Below are 18195 nucleotides of genomic sequence, written 5' to 3'. Positions count from 1 at the left end.
AAATTTAACAACATCATTGCGCAACAGACCAATGTACTGTTCCTTTCAGCCAGTAATGGCTTCTTGTGTGAGAACACTCAAGGGAAATAAAAACTCGCATTTGGGAGTAATTTAAGATGAATTTAAGCACGAATGAAGACTTTTAGGGGCACTAGAGCGGAGAGGAGGAGGAAGAGGAGGAGGAAGTGTTTTGGTCGCGGGGTATTTTTCCCCAAATAGTTGAGCAGGGGTTAATAATCCCTCATTTCCCTCATGGACCTCGGTGGCAGCAGTCCGCGAAATTTCCAGTATGCATGAACACAAGCTGGGAGCTGCTTTCTTCAACCCAGTGGGACTGACGCAACTTTCAGACTGAACTTCACGCCTGTTCGCCTGTTTTGTTTTGTTTTATGACGGATGTTAAACTCTTATCAGTATATACATTTTTGTTGTCATCACTGCAGTGGAACCGTTTATATTAAGCGGAGGGAGGGGAAGGACTGCCCCGTGCAATAAATAACTTGTGTAAAATGTGAGGTGTGCACCGCGTCCTGCTGTACGAGCCGCTTCAGTCCCGCTGACAACGTGACACCACCGGGAAACTCAGTTTATTTTGGAGCCTTAAACCTGTTTTAAATATGGACACAATGTGTTTAAAAATTCAGTGCATTCTAGTTTTCTTCACTTTTTGTGTGCAAGAGGGATTATCAGCGGATTATGCAGCGCGCTTTGGAGAAAATATACTTTTACAGGTAAGAATATTCTTTCAGTTTTGTGTCAAAAGTCTTCTCTAAATCAAGGCAAAAGGGTAATGTACTAATATGAAGCTAAACTTTACTTTGTATTTAATAAAACAAGAATACCTGTCAATCAGTCACAAGTGTATGGTAAAACATACAACATACTTCATAATTTTTTAAATATTTTTGAAATACCAGGCCCCCCAATAACTTTTTGCAGCACTAATACAGTCAAAACAGTATCATGAAGTGTTATTTGTCATATAAAATATGTGATTTTTATTTTGTATTTTAAAGGATTTCCATTCTTAAAGTAATTTGTTTGTTCCCAGTAATGTCCAGGATATGTGGTAATGTATTGACACAGCAATGACTTGTGTGCAAAATTAACATTTGAAACCAAACCGTGCACCCTCACCGGCCCTGTGTACAGTGAAAGCATTTATTTCCAGTTCCACTTCCCCTCCATTCATGAATGGCTTTGATTCAGGCTATTTTGACACAAAATCTTGACCCAACCCTCACATGGGCAGATTGTGGAGATTACTTCAAAAAGGAAGCATTTTGATCAAACTGTTTTGCTGAGAAATGACATTGTGCACCGTAGAATAAGTTTCACATCATTGTTTTTCATTACAACTTCTCCTTTTTCCTCCTTCTTAAAAGCACTCACCAAACATTTTACCAAATTACTCAAGCACTTGACCACCATGCTGTCTTGTTTCTCTTCCAGAGAGTAAAACGTCAAAGCAAACCAACAAAACCAGTGGTAAGTTTTTGTGTTACGACACTCATTGTGCAAGATTGGAACTCCTCATGCCACAAAAACAAAAGGTTCTCCATTTAGAAAATAACTTCTTAATTTCTGGTGAAGTTTTTCTATTATATGTGCAAATGCATTTGCATGTGATAGCAGGAATATAGAATGAACATAGCTACTTAAACAAAAATTTTAAAAATAGTTGAATTATAGAACTGCTGTATCATTTGGTCCTGGTGTTGCCCCCCCTGTTATACAAAGTGAACTACAGAACAAGCTTCACTGACAGGGAAACAACCCTGAGCACCTCTCAGGGTATCATCAGTAGCTCCACTGTGGTTTGCCCTGGGTTTGCTGCAGTTCTATGAACACATTCTGTCTGTATAGCACAAACCACAACCTTCCTAAATACCAGCGAGCTGGAGGGCTGATGTGGCTTTCTTCCTCATGCCTGTCGCCTCGTCCTGCAATAATGTGGCCAGCACTGACCAGATTGGTCCCAGCAGGCGCCAGCGTTACCCAAGTAAACAAGAGGAGGGAAGAGACACCATGCAGGGAACTGCTTTGTGTTGTTTCGTTGACTTGTCAGAGCGATGCAGACCAAACTGTGATATGGAAAAGAAAGAAAAACAGTCATGTGTGAAGTTTATGATTGTGTTTTTCTTGTGCCTCAGAGTAGTACAGCATTCATGGCTATCTGTTATAGTCAGAGTTGATTGATGGTGTCACATCAGTGTATAAATGTGGCATGAACCCACAGTTATTATGGATCACCCCAGCCTTTTTTTGGATCTAAATAAATTTAATTAAAAAAACTGATTAGCCCACCAAGCCAGCCTTTCCTGCATTCAGTGGATCAGAGTGATGTGTCTTGTCCTTCAAAGTAAAACTTTCACCGATGTTGGCTCCAATATGTGATAAGAATCTCCTGATCTCCTTTAATCTTTAAAGTGATTTGTCATGTTTCTGTTATGTTATTAGCTGAAGGTGACAGACTACCACGTGAAGTGTTCAGTGGTGTCCCGCTACGCTGTTACCACAGTCCAGAGTTCAGTATGGAACCAGCTCGCCATCACTAAAGAGGCTGCCTTTGAGGTGGACCTGCCCTCCTCTGCTTTCATCTCCAACTTCACCATGTAAGTCAGTTCGTCAAGTCTTCCACAATCTCTCTGTCTGTCAATTACAGTATGCGACAGTACATCACTGCTTCCTGCATTTCTTTATGAGTGTGTTTGAGTGTCTCTCTTTCCATCCTTTACGTCTAATCTCTTCTAATCTCTAAGATCACTTTGAATGTCGTCTCAGTTACCATGTTTTAGATGACAATTCCTGACAGATAGTGTGCACTTAAAAAAATATAGATAAAGTATCCTTCGAAGGGATCTTGACCGTAGGAATAATATTTCCCTGCTATATGGTGATACACTGTAATAAATATAAGTAATGTTCTCATTGATGGGCAAAATCCAGAAATAAAACTTCAGAGGAATTATGTAAGGAACTAGTATTCTGGTCCAGAGGAGGTGCTTAATTTGATTACTAAGAGGGTCGGTAACCACTCTCCTTTAAAAATGCTAAATATAAACAAAACAAATAAGTCAACATCACAGGCCAAGAAGCAAGCGTGGAGCTGGATTTGGGAGCGGAAGCAGGTCAGGAGGAGGGGGAACCTGAGGGCAGATGAATACCAGGCTTTGTAAATGGAAGTCAGAAATTTAATAGAGAAAATGACAGGAGTTTGCCTAGTCTCCCCTTCTCTCCCCTGCACAGTTTACCGAGGCACCCTGCCAGTTTAGATTTGCTACATGCAGCACACACATGCTTACATCTACTGTATATATGCGTGCCTACATAGGTGCTTGTAGACTTAGATTTTTTAAGTATGTGTGAGTCTGGAACTTGTACAGCTTTTTTACCACCATAATCCTTCACATCTCTCTTTCTCTGTCACTCTCTTTCACAGACACACACACAGCTACGCTTATACATATTTTCCCACACACTCCTATACGGCCGTCTGCACATCACCAAATACCCAGAGGAAAAAAGGCAAACGGATTGCGTTAGTTCTTTGGCATTTCTGTTTCTGAAACTAAGAAGTCTGTGTTCTGTGTGTAGGTCACTGATGTACAGCCATTCCTTTACCCCCTCAGCCAGCCACACATATAAATACAAGCGCCTCCATTTTCCACTCTCCTCTCTCATGCCATTTTGCTCTGTGTCTCAAACAAGACCCGTTTCAAGCCTGTGGGTTTATTTTAGTTAGCCTTGATGTTTTTTCTCTTTGGGTATATTTGTTCAAAGGACTTGACCTTAATTTAGCACCTTGTCATGTGACATAAGAGGCCACCAAAATCTAGGAAGTGCACCTTGTGAATTGGATCACGCTTTTGAGCGTTGGTTTTGGTTTGGATTTTGCTGGGTGTAGCACACAGCGGCACTCCCTCGGAGCGTCACCGGCCTGCAAGATCTCTCTTCATTAATCCTGTTTTCAGAGGGAAATTACTCTTTTCCACTTACCCTGTTTATGACCCGACCTCTCCTTCACATGGTGTGAACGCCATCTGTAAACAAGCATGATGTGTGTTTGTGAAGCGGCTCTGTGATAGTTCTGGAAATACAAGGAGCAAAATAAAGTAAATCATGCCTAACAACTCAATGCAGGCCAGGCATATTTCTGAAATATAATCTAACTACTGTGAGTCAAACAGAGACCTATTTCTTCTTCTTCTTTCCTCTATCCCATCAGCACCTCCAATGGCAAGGTGTATGTGGCCCAGGTGAAGGAAAGAGCCGCTGCCAGGAAAATTTACGACGCTGCTAAGAAGCAAGGAAAAACAGCCGGACTTGTCGCTACCAAGTTAGTCGCAGACAAAATTAGAACTTTTTTTACACCTCACTGAATAAAAACTGTAATGTTATTCCCTATGTTCAATACGCTGTATTATGCTGCATGATTTGTAACGCAAATACAGTTTTTTTAACATTAGATCGGCATCCCATACATTATTATGAGTTTTTCTTTCCATTTACTCTGCGGTGTTCCAGAGAGCGGGAGATTGAGAAGTTTCGTGTGGCAGTAAGTGTGCCGTCAGGAGCTCGGATGTTCTTCTCCCTGTCCTATGAGGAGCTGTTACTTCGCCGACTTGGCCGCTATGAGCTCAGTTTGGGTCTGAGGCCAGGACAGCCTGTCCAGAACCTCACATTAGACGTCAGTATAACAGAGCGAACAGGCATCAGTTTCATCAAGGTCTTTCCGCTCAAGACAAGCCGACTGCTCTCCAACACCGCTCAAGGTAAAAACGGATCAAGATATAATGGAGACATTGTGTTATGATGAGCAACTTTCAAAGAACAAAATCATTCTTGAAGAAGCATATTTCCCAAAATGTCAAACTATTCCTTTAATGGAAATTATATAGATTATTACTTTAACCATTTTCAGTTACTACTACATAGATTTAACTGACATGTTTAGATGCACCTCTTTCCTACAGGTGATGCAGACGCCCCCGCGTCCACCCATGTTGAACGGAGTGCCAGCTGTGCTCGAGTTCACTACAGTCCCACTCTGCAGCACCAGAACAGCATCTCCTCTAAGGGTCTTGATGCAGACTTCATCATTCAGTATGATGTGGACCTCAGAGACCCCATGGGTGATGTCCAGGTCAGCAACATTCATTTTTGGCTTGTCAAATACACTTAGTGTGCATGCATGTGTTAACACAACTGTGAAAGCATCACAACACAAAAATTTTTGCTACCAGTAAAGGTTGTATTTTCTCAGCTTTTTATTATTCTCTGCCTCTCTTAGGTGCATGATGGCTACTTTGTGCATTACTTTGCACCCAGAGGACTTCCTGTGGTTCCTAAAGATGTTATATTTGTCATTGATGTCAGTGGCTCCATGATAGGCACCAAAATAAAACAGGTAAAGTGGGCAAGAAACCTTCACATAAAACTCATGGACTGCCAAAGGTTAGAGCTTTAATAAGAAGGCAAGCTTTCTAAGATGAGAAAACTTGGTAAAATATCACAATATGGTGCTAAAAATAACATTTTCTGTTAATAATTCTAATAATTTCTGTCAGTAGACCAAGCAGGCCATGAGCACCATCCTCGGGGACCTTAGAGAGGGAGACCACTTTAATATCATCACCTTCTCAGACAAGGTTCAAACTTGGAAGAAAGGACGAACAGTGCGGGCAACTCGGCAGAATGTACGAGACGCCAAAGACTTTGTAAAAAGGATTATTGCAGAAGGATGTGAGTTGAAATATGATATTATCTGAGGAAAATTTATCATTGTATCTTTTTTCAACTTCCTTGTTATTTGTTTGTTCAACACTGATCGTCCTCATTGCTCCACTCTTTTCTCAGGGACCAATATCAATGCAGCTCTGCTTTCAGCTGCCCAGCTCGTCAACCCAACATCCTCTGGCTCTTCCAGCCACCTCTCATCCCGTCGTGTCCCTCTGGTCATTTTCCTCACTGATGGGGAGGCAACAATCGGAGTTACAGCCGGTGACACCATCCTAAGTAACGCTAAGAAGGCGCTAGGCTCGGCCTCTCTGTTCGGCCTTGCCTTTGGAGATGATGCAGACTTCCTCCTTCTGAAACGTCTGGCTCTGGATAACCGAGGCGTAGCTCGGATGGTGTACGAGGATGCAGATGCAGCCTTGCAGCTGAAGGGTTTCTATGATGAAGTGGCCAGCCCTTTGCTATCAGACATCCAGCTGTCCTACCTGGATGAACAAGCGTTTGACATCACCCGCTCCCTGTTCCCAAACTACTTCCAAGGCTCTGAGTTGGTGGTGGCTGGTAGGGTTAAACCAGGGGTCAAGGATTTCAAGGTGTCAATGTCCGCCACTGATTCAAAGCAGCGTGTCAAGTTGGAGAATGATGTGTTGATTTCCCACACAAAGGGGAATGGGACAGCAGATTCACTAGACTGCTCAGGAAGTTTAGAAGGAATTTCCAGCTTTGTGCATCGTCTCTGGGCATATTTCACCATCAAAGAGCTGCTACTGGCCAAACTGAATACAACTGACCCTGCCACACAGAGGTTACTAGCAGACAAGGCCACAAACCTCTCCCTAAAGTATAACTTTGTGACACCAGTCACATCTTTAGTTGTAGTTAAGCCAGATGCAGATGAAGCAGCTCAAACTCCAACCACTGTAAAACCCACCACTGCAGCTACTATAACCACGACGGCAACTACTACTGCTATATCCAAAATATCAGCTGCTGGTGCTGCAAAGAAGCCAAACTCACCCTCTAACACAAGGCCAAACAAAAAACCAGACCCTCCTCAGCCACCTCCCAGACACCCTACACCACAACCGAAAAAAACATCATTGCCACTTTCCCCAGCAAAAACCGTGGTTTCACCATCCAAGAAAACCACAACAACTTCAAGTCCCGGCTCCACCAAAACTGCCCCAGCACCACTCTCTGGTAAAAAGCCCACTCCTTCCCGTAATGATTCTAAAACTGCCTCTCCTCCTTCTGCTGGGAAGATATCCACCTCTCTGCTTAATGCTCTAAAAACAGCGTCGCCTCCTGCACCTGGAAAAATCTCCACCCCCCAGCCCATGAAAACAATCCCACCCTCAACAACAACCACCACCACAATGCTAACATTCAGCAGCAGCACCACACCTCCTCTCAGTTCAGTCAGAACTGACGCTGCACCCCTGCCCGGGAGACTCCTTACTCCACAGCCCAGTACAGTGAGGACAGCTCTGCCTCTTGTCAAAGCGGCTGCGTCCTCCATGGAGGCAGAGAACAGCACCACACCCGCTACAGGTGTTCCTCAGCCTGAAATCACCACCACCGCTCTGCCCGAGCTGTTGTCTCCGCTCACCCCTCCCACCCCGGCTCCGGCTCCGGCTTTGGAAGACAACAACACAATCTCAGGCGTGGATGTAGACCTGAGCATCGCCACCCTGGTGTCGGCTACTTTTGCTCCCATGCCTGGTGTAACAGATGGGCCAAGACTGTGGGAGGCAGCAGGGCTTCTGGGTAGGTTGTCATAGCCTTCCTGTAGACTGCAGACTTTGTGTTTTTATTCCTAATTGAATGTTCTTTATCTCTCCACTAGATGTCTCTACCTCCATTCAGATTCAGAGAAAAGGTGAAACTGAATTTCCTGTTTACATTTTTCAGAGCTTTTAAATGCATTCCATCTAGTACAAATGACTTTAAATGTAATAAGATACTAATCAACTACATGACAGCATTGGAGATGAATGGTGGGTAGTAATTTTATATTTCTATCTCTTTTCTGTTAAATAGATATTGACCTTGTGAAAGGTGAGTATCACTACTAATTATTAATGTTCTGTCACTCCCTCTAAAATCAAAATTTCTTAGTGAGCAGCAGAATGTGTCCTAAACTTATTCTCTCATTGCTTGCTTCCATCTCCCAGACTATGATGCAACCTATGACTATGACTACGATCTCAGCTATGATGCCTGTAAGTTTTAAATGCTTATTGGAGGCAATTCTGCACTGTAGCTGCAAAATAGAAAAGTTTCACATCAAATACATGTCTCTGACCTATTTTCAGGGGATGATAGTGCAGACACAGGATCATTTGGTGAGTATTTAGTGGGTGTTATTTGCAGCTGCATGTCTTGAATAATGTGTCATTTGTTGTAGAGACACTGCTTGCAAAACATGTCTAGTCCTGTGATTGGTTTCAGTGCTTGGGAGTGAGGAGGACTGTCCTTTAGTTGAATGTCTTATGCTTTTAGAGCCTCCGTCCAGGCTGAGCACCATCAGGGTCTTCTCCTCATCAGGTCAAGAGCCTACGTTTGATTTATTGGTTTTTAATTACATCCTCAAAGTCATTTAAACATTCTATGTACTCATGTCATATCTCTGCTCAATGTTGTCTGTTGCAGTCGATGGAGATCCTCATTTTGTGGTCCAGTTGCCAAAGCTGCATCAGAACCTCTGTTTCACAGTAGACGGCAGGGCTAATGACATTCTCAGACTGTTAGAGGACCCAAAGAGAGGTATGCATGTCAATGAATTCAGTTTCAGGATTATATATATTAGGATCAGCTAATGCATACTGTCACAATTACTTTTTGGGTGGATTACCAAATGTGAATGTATCGCCTTCCTCTTTAAGGGCTCATTGTGGATGGTCATCTAGTGGGGGCTCCCCCCAAGCACGGCTCAGAAGAGCGCCCCCGAACCTACTTTGACAGGCTCACCATCTCCTCAGCCACGGGCGGCTCTGGTGACATTATGATCACACTCTCATTGGACGCTGTAGTGGTGGAAGGGGAAGGGCAGGATATCCTCCCCATCAATCAGCAGGGATCAGTGACAAGGCAGGGTGTGACGGTTGCTGTGGACAACCATCGGAGCTGCTGGATTGAGTTGGCCAAGGATGTGCGCTTCCTGGTCCTGTTCCACCATTACAAACACCCCAGCTACCTACAAATGGCTCACCTGGGTTTTTATATCACACATGGACGTGGGCTGTCTGCCTTAACCCAAGGCCTGCTCGGTATGTGCACATCAACTCAGGGGCTGCAACAAACAGTTATTTTCATTATTAATTATTTTCTTGATTAATCGATTAGTCATTTGGTCTATAAAATGTCAGAAAATGGTGAAAAATATCAATCACTGTTTCTCAAAGCCCAAGATTTCATCCTCAAATGTCTTCTTTTGTCCCAACCAACAGTCCACAACTCAAAGCTATTCAGTTTGCTGTCATAGAAACCAGAAAATATTCACCTTTGAGAAGCTGGAATCAGAGAATTTGGACATTTCTTTCTCAAAGAATGACTCCAAATGATTAATTGATTATTAAAACAGTTGTTTCACTGATAACTTTCTGGTCTCTTTGTAACTATGTATCTCACTCTCTGTCCTCTATCTACCTACAGGCCAGTTTCAGCATGCTGACATGAGCATAACAGCAGTGAACGATCATCCGGATGGAGGTGCTCACCGGGCTAACAAGGAGGGAATGTTAGCCAAATCTGGGATCCTGAGGTGGGGATCGGAGCACATGCCAGTCACTTTGCAAGACAAGACGCTCAAAGACACGGTGCGAAAACGCCACTTAGGAAAGTGTTGGGTGGTGCCCAAGGCAGAAGTAGAGAGACTACTGGGTCATCCGTATGAGAGCTACGTGGTGGATCAAGTGTAATTCTAGCTGAGTCAGCTTTGCCTTGTTGCCTCACTGCCGCACAGCTCAGGTCACAGCAATTATTACGGCATGGTTATTGGACAAAGGATGAGCAAGAAGTAGGACTCCACGGGTCTAAAATGACATGTTGCCACAGTGTAATATTCTGTAAGGAGCAGTGAAACACAGGTGTGGTTGCAAAAGAAGAAAAGTGGGGGTGACAGATTAGAGACTACAGTGAAAGACAAAGCTGCAAATACAGGAATTACGAGGATGTATGGTTCTACATATAATATGGTTAAGGACTGAGCGATGCCGTTGTGCCTTAACCATCACTGAATTTGAATTAGATTCAAGCTCTGTGTTTCTGTGTATCTATGACAGAGACGCAATGTTCTCCTGTTCGCATGGCAACCACAAGATGTCTATTTGTGTTGCAGCAGTTTGCTCCCAAATATCTTGCACACTAATATTGTTCACAACTTCAAAGATATTCGTCTTATATTTTCATCATGCAGTGATTATTAGGTAATGACAGATTTTTCTATTTCAGAATGATTTGTAATTAAAAATTGTATCATTTTTGTGAGTTGTATTTTTAGTACACAAGTGTATATAAGCTATTATTGTATGTATGTAAAGATAATCTTACCCCTAAAAGGTTACTCACCTGGATGTAGTGATTGCATCTTCAAAAAGTAACAAAATCAGGGTCTTTCCAGGTTTGCCATGTGCTTTTTATTTTTCTATCATTTCATTCGCAGTTTAATTCATTTTATTTGTTACACAAGACATTAGGCATTGTTCACATACTAGTGATCAAACAAGGACAGTAAGTTTTCTACTACTCAGCCTGAACTATTTCTTTTGTCAATTTCAAGGGATATTGTCAATAGTGGTTTTCAAAGGCCAAACTGGATGGAAATTAAAACAGTACAACCACACATGAGGCTTTTTGTTTTCAATAAATAAAAAAAAGAGAGGACAGTATCTGATGTTGAGGAAGGGCGGGGGAAGGAGGGAAGGCTTCAAATATATCTATGTTCAAAGAGTAAACAGTATTCCAGTTTTTATCAGATAACATGTTTCCAGGATGAAGACCACACACAAAGTTGAACGATGCACAGTGTGAGATTGTTGTGAATACACAGCTGTATCGATTTTCATTTCTGCTCGATGCTCAGACTGCTGCTGTTATCCTTCCATCAAAACCTGTTTCTTAAGAATGCTAATAATCATATTAAACCATGATGCAACACTGGAATGATCACTGAATAAGGTAAACATAACACATAACACAGCAAATAACAAAACGAAAACAAATAATTTCGGTGTGCATCACTTTTTTTTTTAAAATCCATTTTATCATCAGAACATAAACTAATAGCATAGCATATTCAGCATTTGACGTAAACCTTCCACAATACGTCAGTGAAATTCGAATAAATAGAGCATAACAATAAGACACGTCAACACCCCAAACACGCAATAACTTTGTTTAGAGTTGTTAAGGGATTGGTCGCGGTGGATAAAGTGAAATGGAACTGCTTCAGTGTTTTAAAAAGGAAACTATTAGATCGTCTCATCTGTTGTTGATGTGTAACAAGCCAAGCCAAAGATCAATCCGGCTGTTAGGGTGCAGCGATATGAGGAAGTGCCTCGACTCCGTTGTACAATAACAGCCCTGATTTGGTTGAAAACAATATCCCTTCTATAGTATTCAGTCAGCTTTACAGAGAAACATACACTACTTAACTGTACTTTAAACGTTGTCAGCAAGTTTTGCCAATAACAGCAACACCATTTTTGGCACAAGACAGACCTGCCACTAACGGTTAGATAAACAAAGCAGTCAATTTTCTTTTTTTTAATAGGGCCCAAACATTTGAACAAGACCCCAAATTAAGGCTACAACCAATCAAAAAAAAGCTTCTTGGTTCATTCTTATGGGGTGGCACTTGTAACTGTGGCTTCGTACTTATGCTATGCTACAGAATCTTTTAAAGTTAGGGGAGCGTCCGGCTTTTCACTCTATTTAACAACTGCAATTTTTCATAGGATTTTGTCTCTAAGGGATCGACTTTATCTCAATGACATACACAAGGGTTGAAACAACCAAGACACAATCTGGTGCTTTCACTATTAGCCGAAATTTCAGTCTTCGCCCTCTTCACTCAAAAGTGAAACTTTCCAAATATCAAATCCAAAACATTCCCCACATACATTCTTTCCTCCACGGCACACCTTCTCGCATCTCGACAACTTCAATCAGCCGTAATCAGCCTCGTTTCCATCACTCGTTCCAAATCTCACCGAATACTTCACTGAAAGCCTCACCTGACACTAGACAAATCCATTCCCATGCCTCTTTTTGCTCCTGACATTCCCTTTTTTTTTTTTAACTTGAAGACCACAGTTTAAACCTCAGCTCTGTAAACGTCATAACTTCAGCCAGTGAAATGTGCACCAAATATATAGAAATAAAACTCTTCAATAATTTAAAATGTTAGAAAGTAAACTATTCAAATTTAAAACTGACATCACACAACAGAGATAAAACAAAGGAACTGTTTTTTTTTTTTTTTGAGGGTGGAGGGGTGAGGTGGGGTGGGGGTGGGGGTGGGAGGGGTGACAGTTAATAGCCACTGGTTAGCTTGCCTGCTAGCACAGGGAACACAACAGCATTGCAAAGTGAGCACTATCAGTTGACAGAACAGCCCATTTATATGTAACTTTTCATCACATTTTTTTTGCCTGACCAACAGATTTTGCCAAAAGGAACGCCGTCTATTGAATTAACACAGGTAAAAGACCAAGTAAGAGAAAAGTGAAAGCAGGGTTGACAGGAGCGATGCGTGGAATGGTCCAGCCTTCATACCGCAGTGTCGTTTAAGTCTATGTACAATACTACTGTGTGTAAAAGATGCATGCATGTCAACTGGAGGTGACCCTTCCAGAGGATTCTACACTAAGCCATAATAGATCTCTCATGTCAGAGCTCGCCGTCGATCTTTGCTTCATCCACCCAACCTCTGATATGAGGAGAAAGACGTTACAGAAAGAATGAAATGCTATGAAAATCGGCAACAAGTAATAAATTCACCTCTAATGATCATAGTTAAGACATTAAGACATGATTATAGATTCTACGATGGAATGAAAGACCATATCAACCCTGCTTTTCGGTGACAAAGATAGGGAGTGTAAGTATTTGAACAGTGTGTGTGTGTTTGTGAGCGTTAATGTGTTTGAACGTGTGTCAAGAGAGAGAGGGACGTGAGGAAAAGGAGGCAAACGGTTGAAGGCAGGCAGAGCCCAGAGACACACCCTCCACCACGCTCACACTTCATTGTTTTGTTTTCCCCCCCACCCACCCTGCTCAGGCAGCGTCCCCACCCCCGCCCACCCCCCTTTCCCCGGCTCCTCTACCGACAGGCTCTGCCGCCGCTTTCGCCCCCTTTTTAACCCCCGCCTCCTCTCCCGGCCCCGCCCTCTCTCGGAAGCCCCTCTACCGCTCACTGCTCATCCTCCCCAAACACATCGTTCTGTTTGCGTTTCATGTTCTCAAAGTCAAAGTCGCTCCCAGTCATACGTTTGTAGATGTCCTTGATGTCGTTGCAGGTGGTCTCGAAGTGAGTGGTGGCATCGTAGGAACTTGAGGCAAAGATCTGGGAAAGATGAAAGTTTATTGTCATTGTCATATATGTGGGAAGCAATGCAATAAAAAAGCTCTGGCTAACTCCCTACAATGCACAATAGGTGTGCAATTAAACACAAGAATGTACATACACACACAACCGTAGATATGGGGCAAACAATATATAATAAATAGAGATTTTACATAAAATATATATATACATAATGCAAAATACCACCCTGATGTTAACTGAGTGAATAAGTGAGGGTTGTGTCCCTAAAAACAATTGCTTTTTATAGTTGCAATGTTGTTGGAAAAGAAATTCTCTCACCTGGCTCTCAGTACCATCATCTGTGGGCTCATAAAGGTCACTAATAGCCACAAACCTGTAAAAAAAATCCCACATAGTTTCAATAAACTTCCACTGTAATTCATCACACAGGCTCACACACATATTTTTCTATCATATAAATCCATGAATGATGGCAGTGACAGTTAAATGCGGGACTGACTTTTGGTCGATGGGCTCCAGCAGCTCCAGGGCCGGCTCGATCTCAGCTTCTGGCTCGCTGGTTTCCACTGTGGTGCTGACGATGGCGATGTACTTCCCCTGGGCAGCCACGTTGTGAGCATAGGAGATCATGCACACGTAGATGTCTGGAGAATTAACAAAAGGGTTAAGAGGAGGAAAAAGTTAAGTCAGTGAAAGTATACACTGCTAGTAAGTTATGATGGTGTATAATATGGAATCTCTTGAGTACAAGCTGTTATTGTTAACTATGATACAGCTAATAGGGAACATTCTGATATGAGGAAGCTGCTGTAATTCAAGCCTGTGTTTCTAAAAAGGACAAACTGAAGAAGTATTTTTAGTCAGGCTTTAATATCAAAACCATTAAATATAACAGAAAAGGCATTTTTGTGCCATGTCTAAGATCTAAAAGCTTATCAAATTGCATTTTAGCATTTCGCTGACAGTGATCCTCACCTGAGTTGCGGTTAACCTGATTCTGAGGAATGATGATCTGGCAGGAGTTGGCGTCATTAGTGTTTTTGATGGGGTGGCTGAGGATGCAGATCACACGGATCACCTGACCCGCCTTACGGACACGGTCCGGGATGTAGCTGGGGTCACAGATGAGCTGCTTACAACGAGCCACCTGCAGCAGCAACGAGACAGCGATGTGCATTATGTATATTTAAGATTTACTTTCTTATCCCTTCTGGGTGTGTATCTGATACTTAATACTACTAAGCAGTCTTTGTGGATATGTAATACCCATGAAAGAGCTGCAACAATTAGTTAATTCATTAATTTGTGGATTGACAAAAAATTAATTGGTCACTAGTTTGATAATTCTGGTCTGTTGCTCGGACAAAATATGATATTTAAAAACTTCACCTTTGATTCTGGGAAATTATGATGTGCATTTTCACTATTTTCTGACAAAATAAATGACAGATTAATTGATAATGAAAATAATTGTCAGTTGCAGACCTATTCCACTCTAATGTTTATTATGGCAATGTTGAATTTGCATGTAATCAGCAAGGCCGTACCTCGCCCTCAGACTTCACTCCAATCACATGACCGCCTTCCATCACTATCTCATCCACTGGTTTGTTCAGCATGTAGGTTCCTCCGTAGATTGCACTCAATCTAAGGTAACATGCAAATAAGAACTGTTAAATCATAGAGTGGATTTGTATTTCTTTATTTACTATCGAAGACAAATATTGAAGGTAATTCTTTATAAAAAATGAACAAAAATGATTAAAACACCTGGCGAATCCCTGTGGCAGCTCTCCCAGACCATACAGTGGGTAGAGGTAAGGGCTCTTCCCATACCGTGCCAGCGATTCACTGTACAGTTTGATACGATTGATGGTGTCCAAACAGGGCACATCAAGGTAGCTGAGAAAGTGAGAGAAAATGACAAAGGAATATAATTATAAACAGGAATAATGACTGCACAGAAATAATGTGATATATCTAATTCTGCATGTATTCACAGCCAAAAACATGATCCTGATCTACAAATATTTATGTGAAAAAAAAGCTACTCATTGCTGAGTGGTCAATTTATTAGACATCAGGTGGTAAATAACTCACCCACATTAAAGCATATATTCCTCAATAATTAATTACATGTTAAAATTTTAAATACAGCTGTAAAGTTCAGAAAAACAAGATTATCAAAGATTTGACAGGAGGTTATGGATAACATTATGGTGTCCTTCGCTGTTCTTACTCATCTGTCCTGTAGAGCGCCAGGGCGTGGCCAGTGAAGTCAATGACATCCTGGCCGAGGTCAAACTTCTTGTAAACATCCCTCATCGTTGTGGTTTTGGGGTCCACGCCCTCAAAGGTCTTGGGGTCATTCTCATCAAAGTTAGCCACAAAGACTAAGAACTTCCTAAACCTTCGCTTCTCGAACATTCCCATCAGATCTGGAGAGACAGACAAAGGATTGATGCTGTGATACCCACCTGATTACCTAAATGTGATTTAATTACTGTCCTTTAGATATCTTCGCTTACAAATTGTGATGCGACATATTTGAGGGGCTTACTTGAAGCTAGTGCCTCGGTCTCGGTTGACGGCACCTTGTAGATCTTTCCTCCTTTGTAGACAAAGCTTCCCTCCACGACCTTAAAGTCCAGGTACCGTGTCACTTCTGTGTATAGCAGCATCTTCACAAGCTGACCTGCAATCACACGGATGTATTTCATCTTAATATCTGTCATCAACCTTTAACAAAGCACACATTCTGCCTTGACAGTATTAAGATAGAGAATAAAACTCGATAAGTAGTCTAATTAGTTCATTCTTTATTCCTGGGCCTTATCAGTAATACTATTAATTATCCTGAGTATATGATGTTGGAAAGGTTTTAGTTATATATGTGGGACTGACCATTGGCCATGAGAAACTTGGGGATGAGGTCAACGTTCCAGTCCCTTCCTCTGCCCATTGATTCAGGCGGACTATCTGGAAGACTGAAGCGCTTGTACAGCTGAGGAAAAGGACAGGAGGGTCAACAACGTGCTGTGAAGCAGGAGTCTACATAGCTCACAGAATCTAAAGCATGATGGAGGATAAGGCATTTAGCGCATGCAGACAGTAAAAACAGCAGCTGGTGCACCGTGGCACTGGAGGTAAAATGAGATGTACTGGGGGACATAAAATATATTGATTGCTTTTATGTTACCTCCTCCAGGGGGGTGATGGAAGAGCTCTCCCCACCATAGTAAGGGTTCCTGTCCATGTGCAGAACCTTTTTCCCATTCACAGACATGATCCCGGACAGGATGCATTCCTGCGCAAAACAAGATTTAATAACGGACATCAATAACATAACATCACATTAAACTCGGAAATGAATGGACACAAAATACAAATGACTTAGGAAAGATGTCTCTCGGGAGGAAAGAGAGAGACGTGAATGCAAGTTATGAGGTTTTGACAGACGGCTGCAGGGAGGACAGAACGAACGTAGTGCGCATGCGCCAAAGGATCGTTTCACCTATGTATCTACTGGAATAATAATAATCATTATTGTTATCATTAAAATAATAATGTGCATTTGAAAGAAAGATACAAGAAAGATATTATCACACCAGAAAATACTAAATATTAAAGAGATGGATTTAAAAGTGAATATTAGATGCATTTTTTTTTATAAAACTGCCTAAATGTCGACTTTTTAAATGCGAATGCTGTGCAACACTGTGCAAGATCACGATTGAGATCACATTACATGTATCAGGCCCATTCGTGCCGCATAGGGTGTGATAAAGTGAAGGGAAATGCGGCGAGAGTAGCAGCAGTGAAAGGCTCAGTCATTGAATAAAAGCCGTGCTCAGGCCTGCGCCAACCTCAGGATGGAGGCCTGTCTATGCAAAGAGGACCGTCACACAGTGTGGGGTTACGCCTAAAAGATGCTACAGGGTGTAACACAACACTGAGCCGGCTGCGAGAATTTAAAAAAAAATCATTCCTGGAGCATTATTTGCCTCCTATGATGCACAGGCAGGTCGACAGGTGCATTTGGAGACATTTCTGAAGCGCATCTCTTGTCACAATTTAATAATGTCACAAACACACAAGGAGCCTTTCACTCCTGGGCTCGGACAGAAGGTAAAGGGGCCTAATTGTCCGCCTTAAAAAATCCTTTTGAGAGATCACACAATCAGTGTCTGTGCAGAGCAAATGAAGCTTGACTACTTACTGTGAGTCCGGTGCCCAAAACGATCACATCATATTCCTCATCCATGTTGTATCACCGCCTCTCCCGTCTCGCCCTCTTTTTGCCTTGAGAAATGAAGGGTATTGAAGGAAAGAATGCCAGTGAGTCCAAAAACCGGGAATCGGTTCCGTCTCTCAGCCCAAGCGCTTTAAACGGCTCGTTCAAAGTTAGATATTATTTATTAATCATTAGGCATTAATGACCAATGGAATAAACTGTCCACACTGTCACCGGCGAGGACGACCAAAGATGGCCCTGATCGTGGAGCACTCTAGAACAATGTCGTTGCGCGTCGGCAAATAGTGCGCATCCTCCTCTCTTCCCATCTTGCCACACAATGGACTCTTAACTGCTGTGTGTAATAGGAAACCCTGCTGCAAGCAGGCTTTATCGAGCGATTATGCACATGTTCCGTTTGGTTTTAGAGTTTGGCTTGCAGTTTAACATTTTTTTTGACATTTTTAATAGCTTTTTTATGCAAGTCTGTGTGTTCTCTATTCTCTTTTCTATCCTTCCTTTCCAGTTGTAGGCGCAGCGTTGCGTGGATGCAGTTAGTGTATCCCTCCGCCACCACAGCTGTGTGGATGGGAGTTGCTTTCACTGACTGACTGAACCACGTAGGCCTTTCAAATAGAAAAAAACTGTCAAACTATTTACATGCATGTTTTTT

At 42.2% G+C, this 18195-nt stretch overlaps 2 protein-coding genes across 3 annotated transcripts; one reads left to right on the top strand and one right to left on the bottom strand.

Moving 5' to 3' along the window:
• The first annotated feature begins 16 nt into the window (after window positions 1-16).
• itih6 (inter-alpha-trypsin inhibitor heavy chain family member 6) lies at window positions 17-10582 on the top strand. Of its 2 annotated transcripts, none has more exons than XM_067593228.1 (17): window positions 17-731; window positions 1453-1488; window positions 2461-2615; window positions 4229-4339; window positions 4528-4775; window positions 4977-5146; window positions 5294-5410; window positions 5574-5745; window positions 5860-7506; window positions 7586-7618; window positions 7780-7797; window positions 7914-7961; window positions 8055-8084; window positions 8242-8286; window positions 8392-8505; window positions 8625-9008; window positions 9394-10582. In XM_067593228.1, exons 1-17 carry the CDS (start codon window positions 618-620, stop codon window positions 9657-9659), a joined length of 3708 nt encoding a protein of 1235 aa, XP_067449329.1. In that variant the 5' UTR covers window positions 17-617; the 3' UTR covers window positions 9660-10582. The 2 variants fall into 2 exon arrangements, with proteins under 2 accessions (XP_067449329.1, XP_067449328.1); XM_067593227.1 differs by having other exon boundaries at window positions 8191-8286.
• gdi1 (GDP dissociation inhibitor 1) lies at window positions 10354-17809 on the bottom strand. The gene is made up of 11 exons (XM_067593232.1): window positions 17508-17809; window positions 16488-16595; window positions 16193-16292; window positions 15849-15983; window positions 15528-15726; window positions 15059-15190; window positions 14836-14935; window positions 14264-14435; window positions 13788-13932; window positions 13607-13661; window positions 10354-13306 (listed from the first exon to the last, which is right to left on the bottom strand). Exons 1-11 carry the CDS (start codon window positions 17550-17552, stop codon window positions 13154-13156), a joined length of 1344 nt encoding a protein of 447 aa, XP_067449333.1. The 5' UTR covers window positions 17553-17809; the 3' UTR covers window positions 10354-13153.
• Window positions 17810-18195: the final 386 nt, after the last annotated feature.

The sequence above is a fragment of the Thunnus thynnus genome, chromosome 6, assembly GCF_963924715.1.
Source record: "Thunnus thynnus chromosome 6, fThuThy2.1, whole genome shotgun sequence".
NCBI classification, from domain to species: Eukaryota; Metazoa; Chordata; class Actinopteri; order Scombriformes; family Scombridae; genus Thunnus; species Thunnus thynnus.
This window is presented reverse-complemented; position numbering and strand designations above follow the sequence as displayed.

Bases quoted from the DNA above. Each gene is read 5' to 3' on its own strand.
- itih6 (XM_067593227.1), top strand. From the start codon at position 618: ATGGACACAATGTGTTTAAAAATTCAGTGCATTCTAGTTTTCTTCACT. The intron at 1,489-2,460 runs GTAAGTTTTTGT...TTATGTTATTAG, and splicing joins GCAAACCAACAAAACCAGTG to CTGAAGGTGACAGACTACCA. The intron at 2,616-4,228 runs GTAAGTCAGTTC...CTATCCCATCAG, and splicing joins TTCATCTCCAACTTCACCAT to CACCTCCAATGGCAAGGTGT.
- gdi1 (XM_067593232.1), bottom strand. From the start codon at position 17,552: ATGGATGAGGAATATGATGTGATCGTTTTGGGCACCGGACTCACA. The intron at 16,596-17,507 runs GTAAGTAGTCAA...TGTTTTGCGCAG, and splicing joins TTTTGGGCACCGGACTCACA to GAATGCATCCTGTCCGGGAT. The intron at 14,936-15,058 runs GTGTTTTAATCA...ATGTTACCTTAG, and splicing joins CTGCCACAGGGATTCGCCAG to ATTGAGTGCAATCTACGGAG.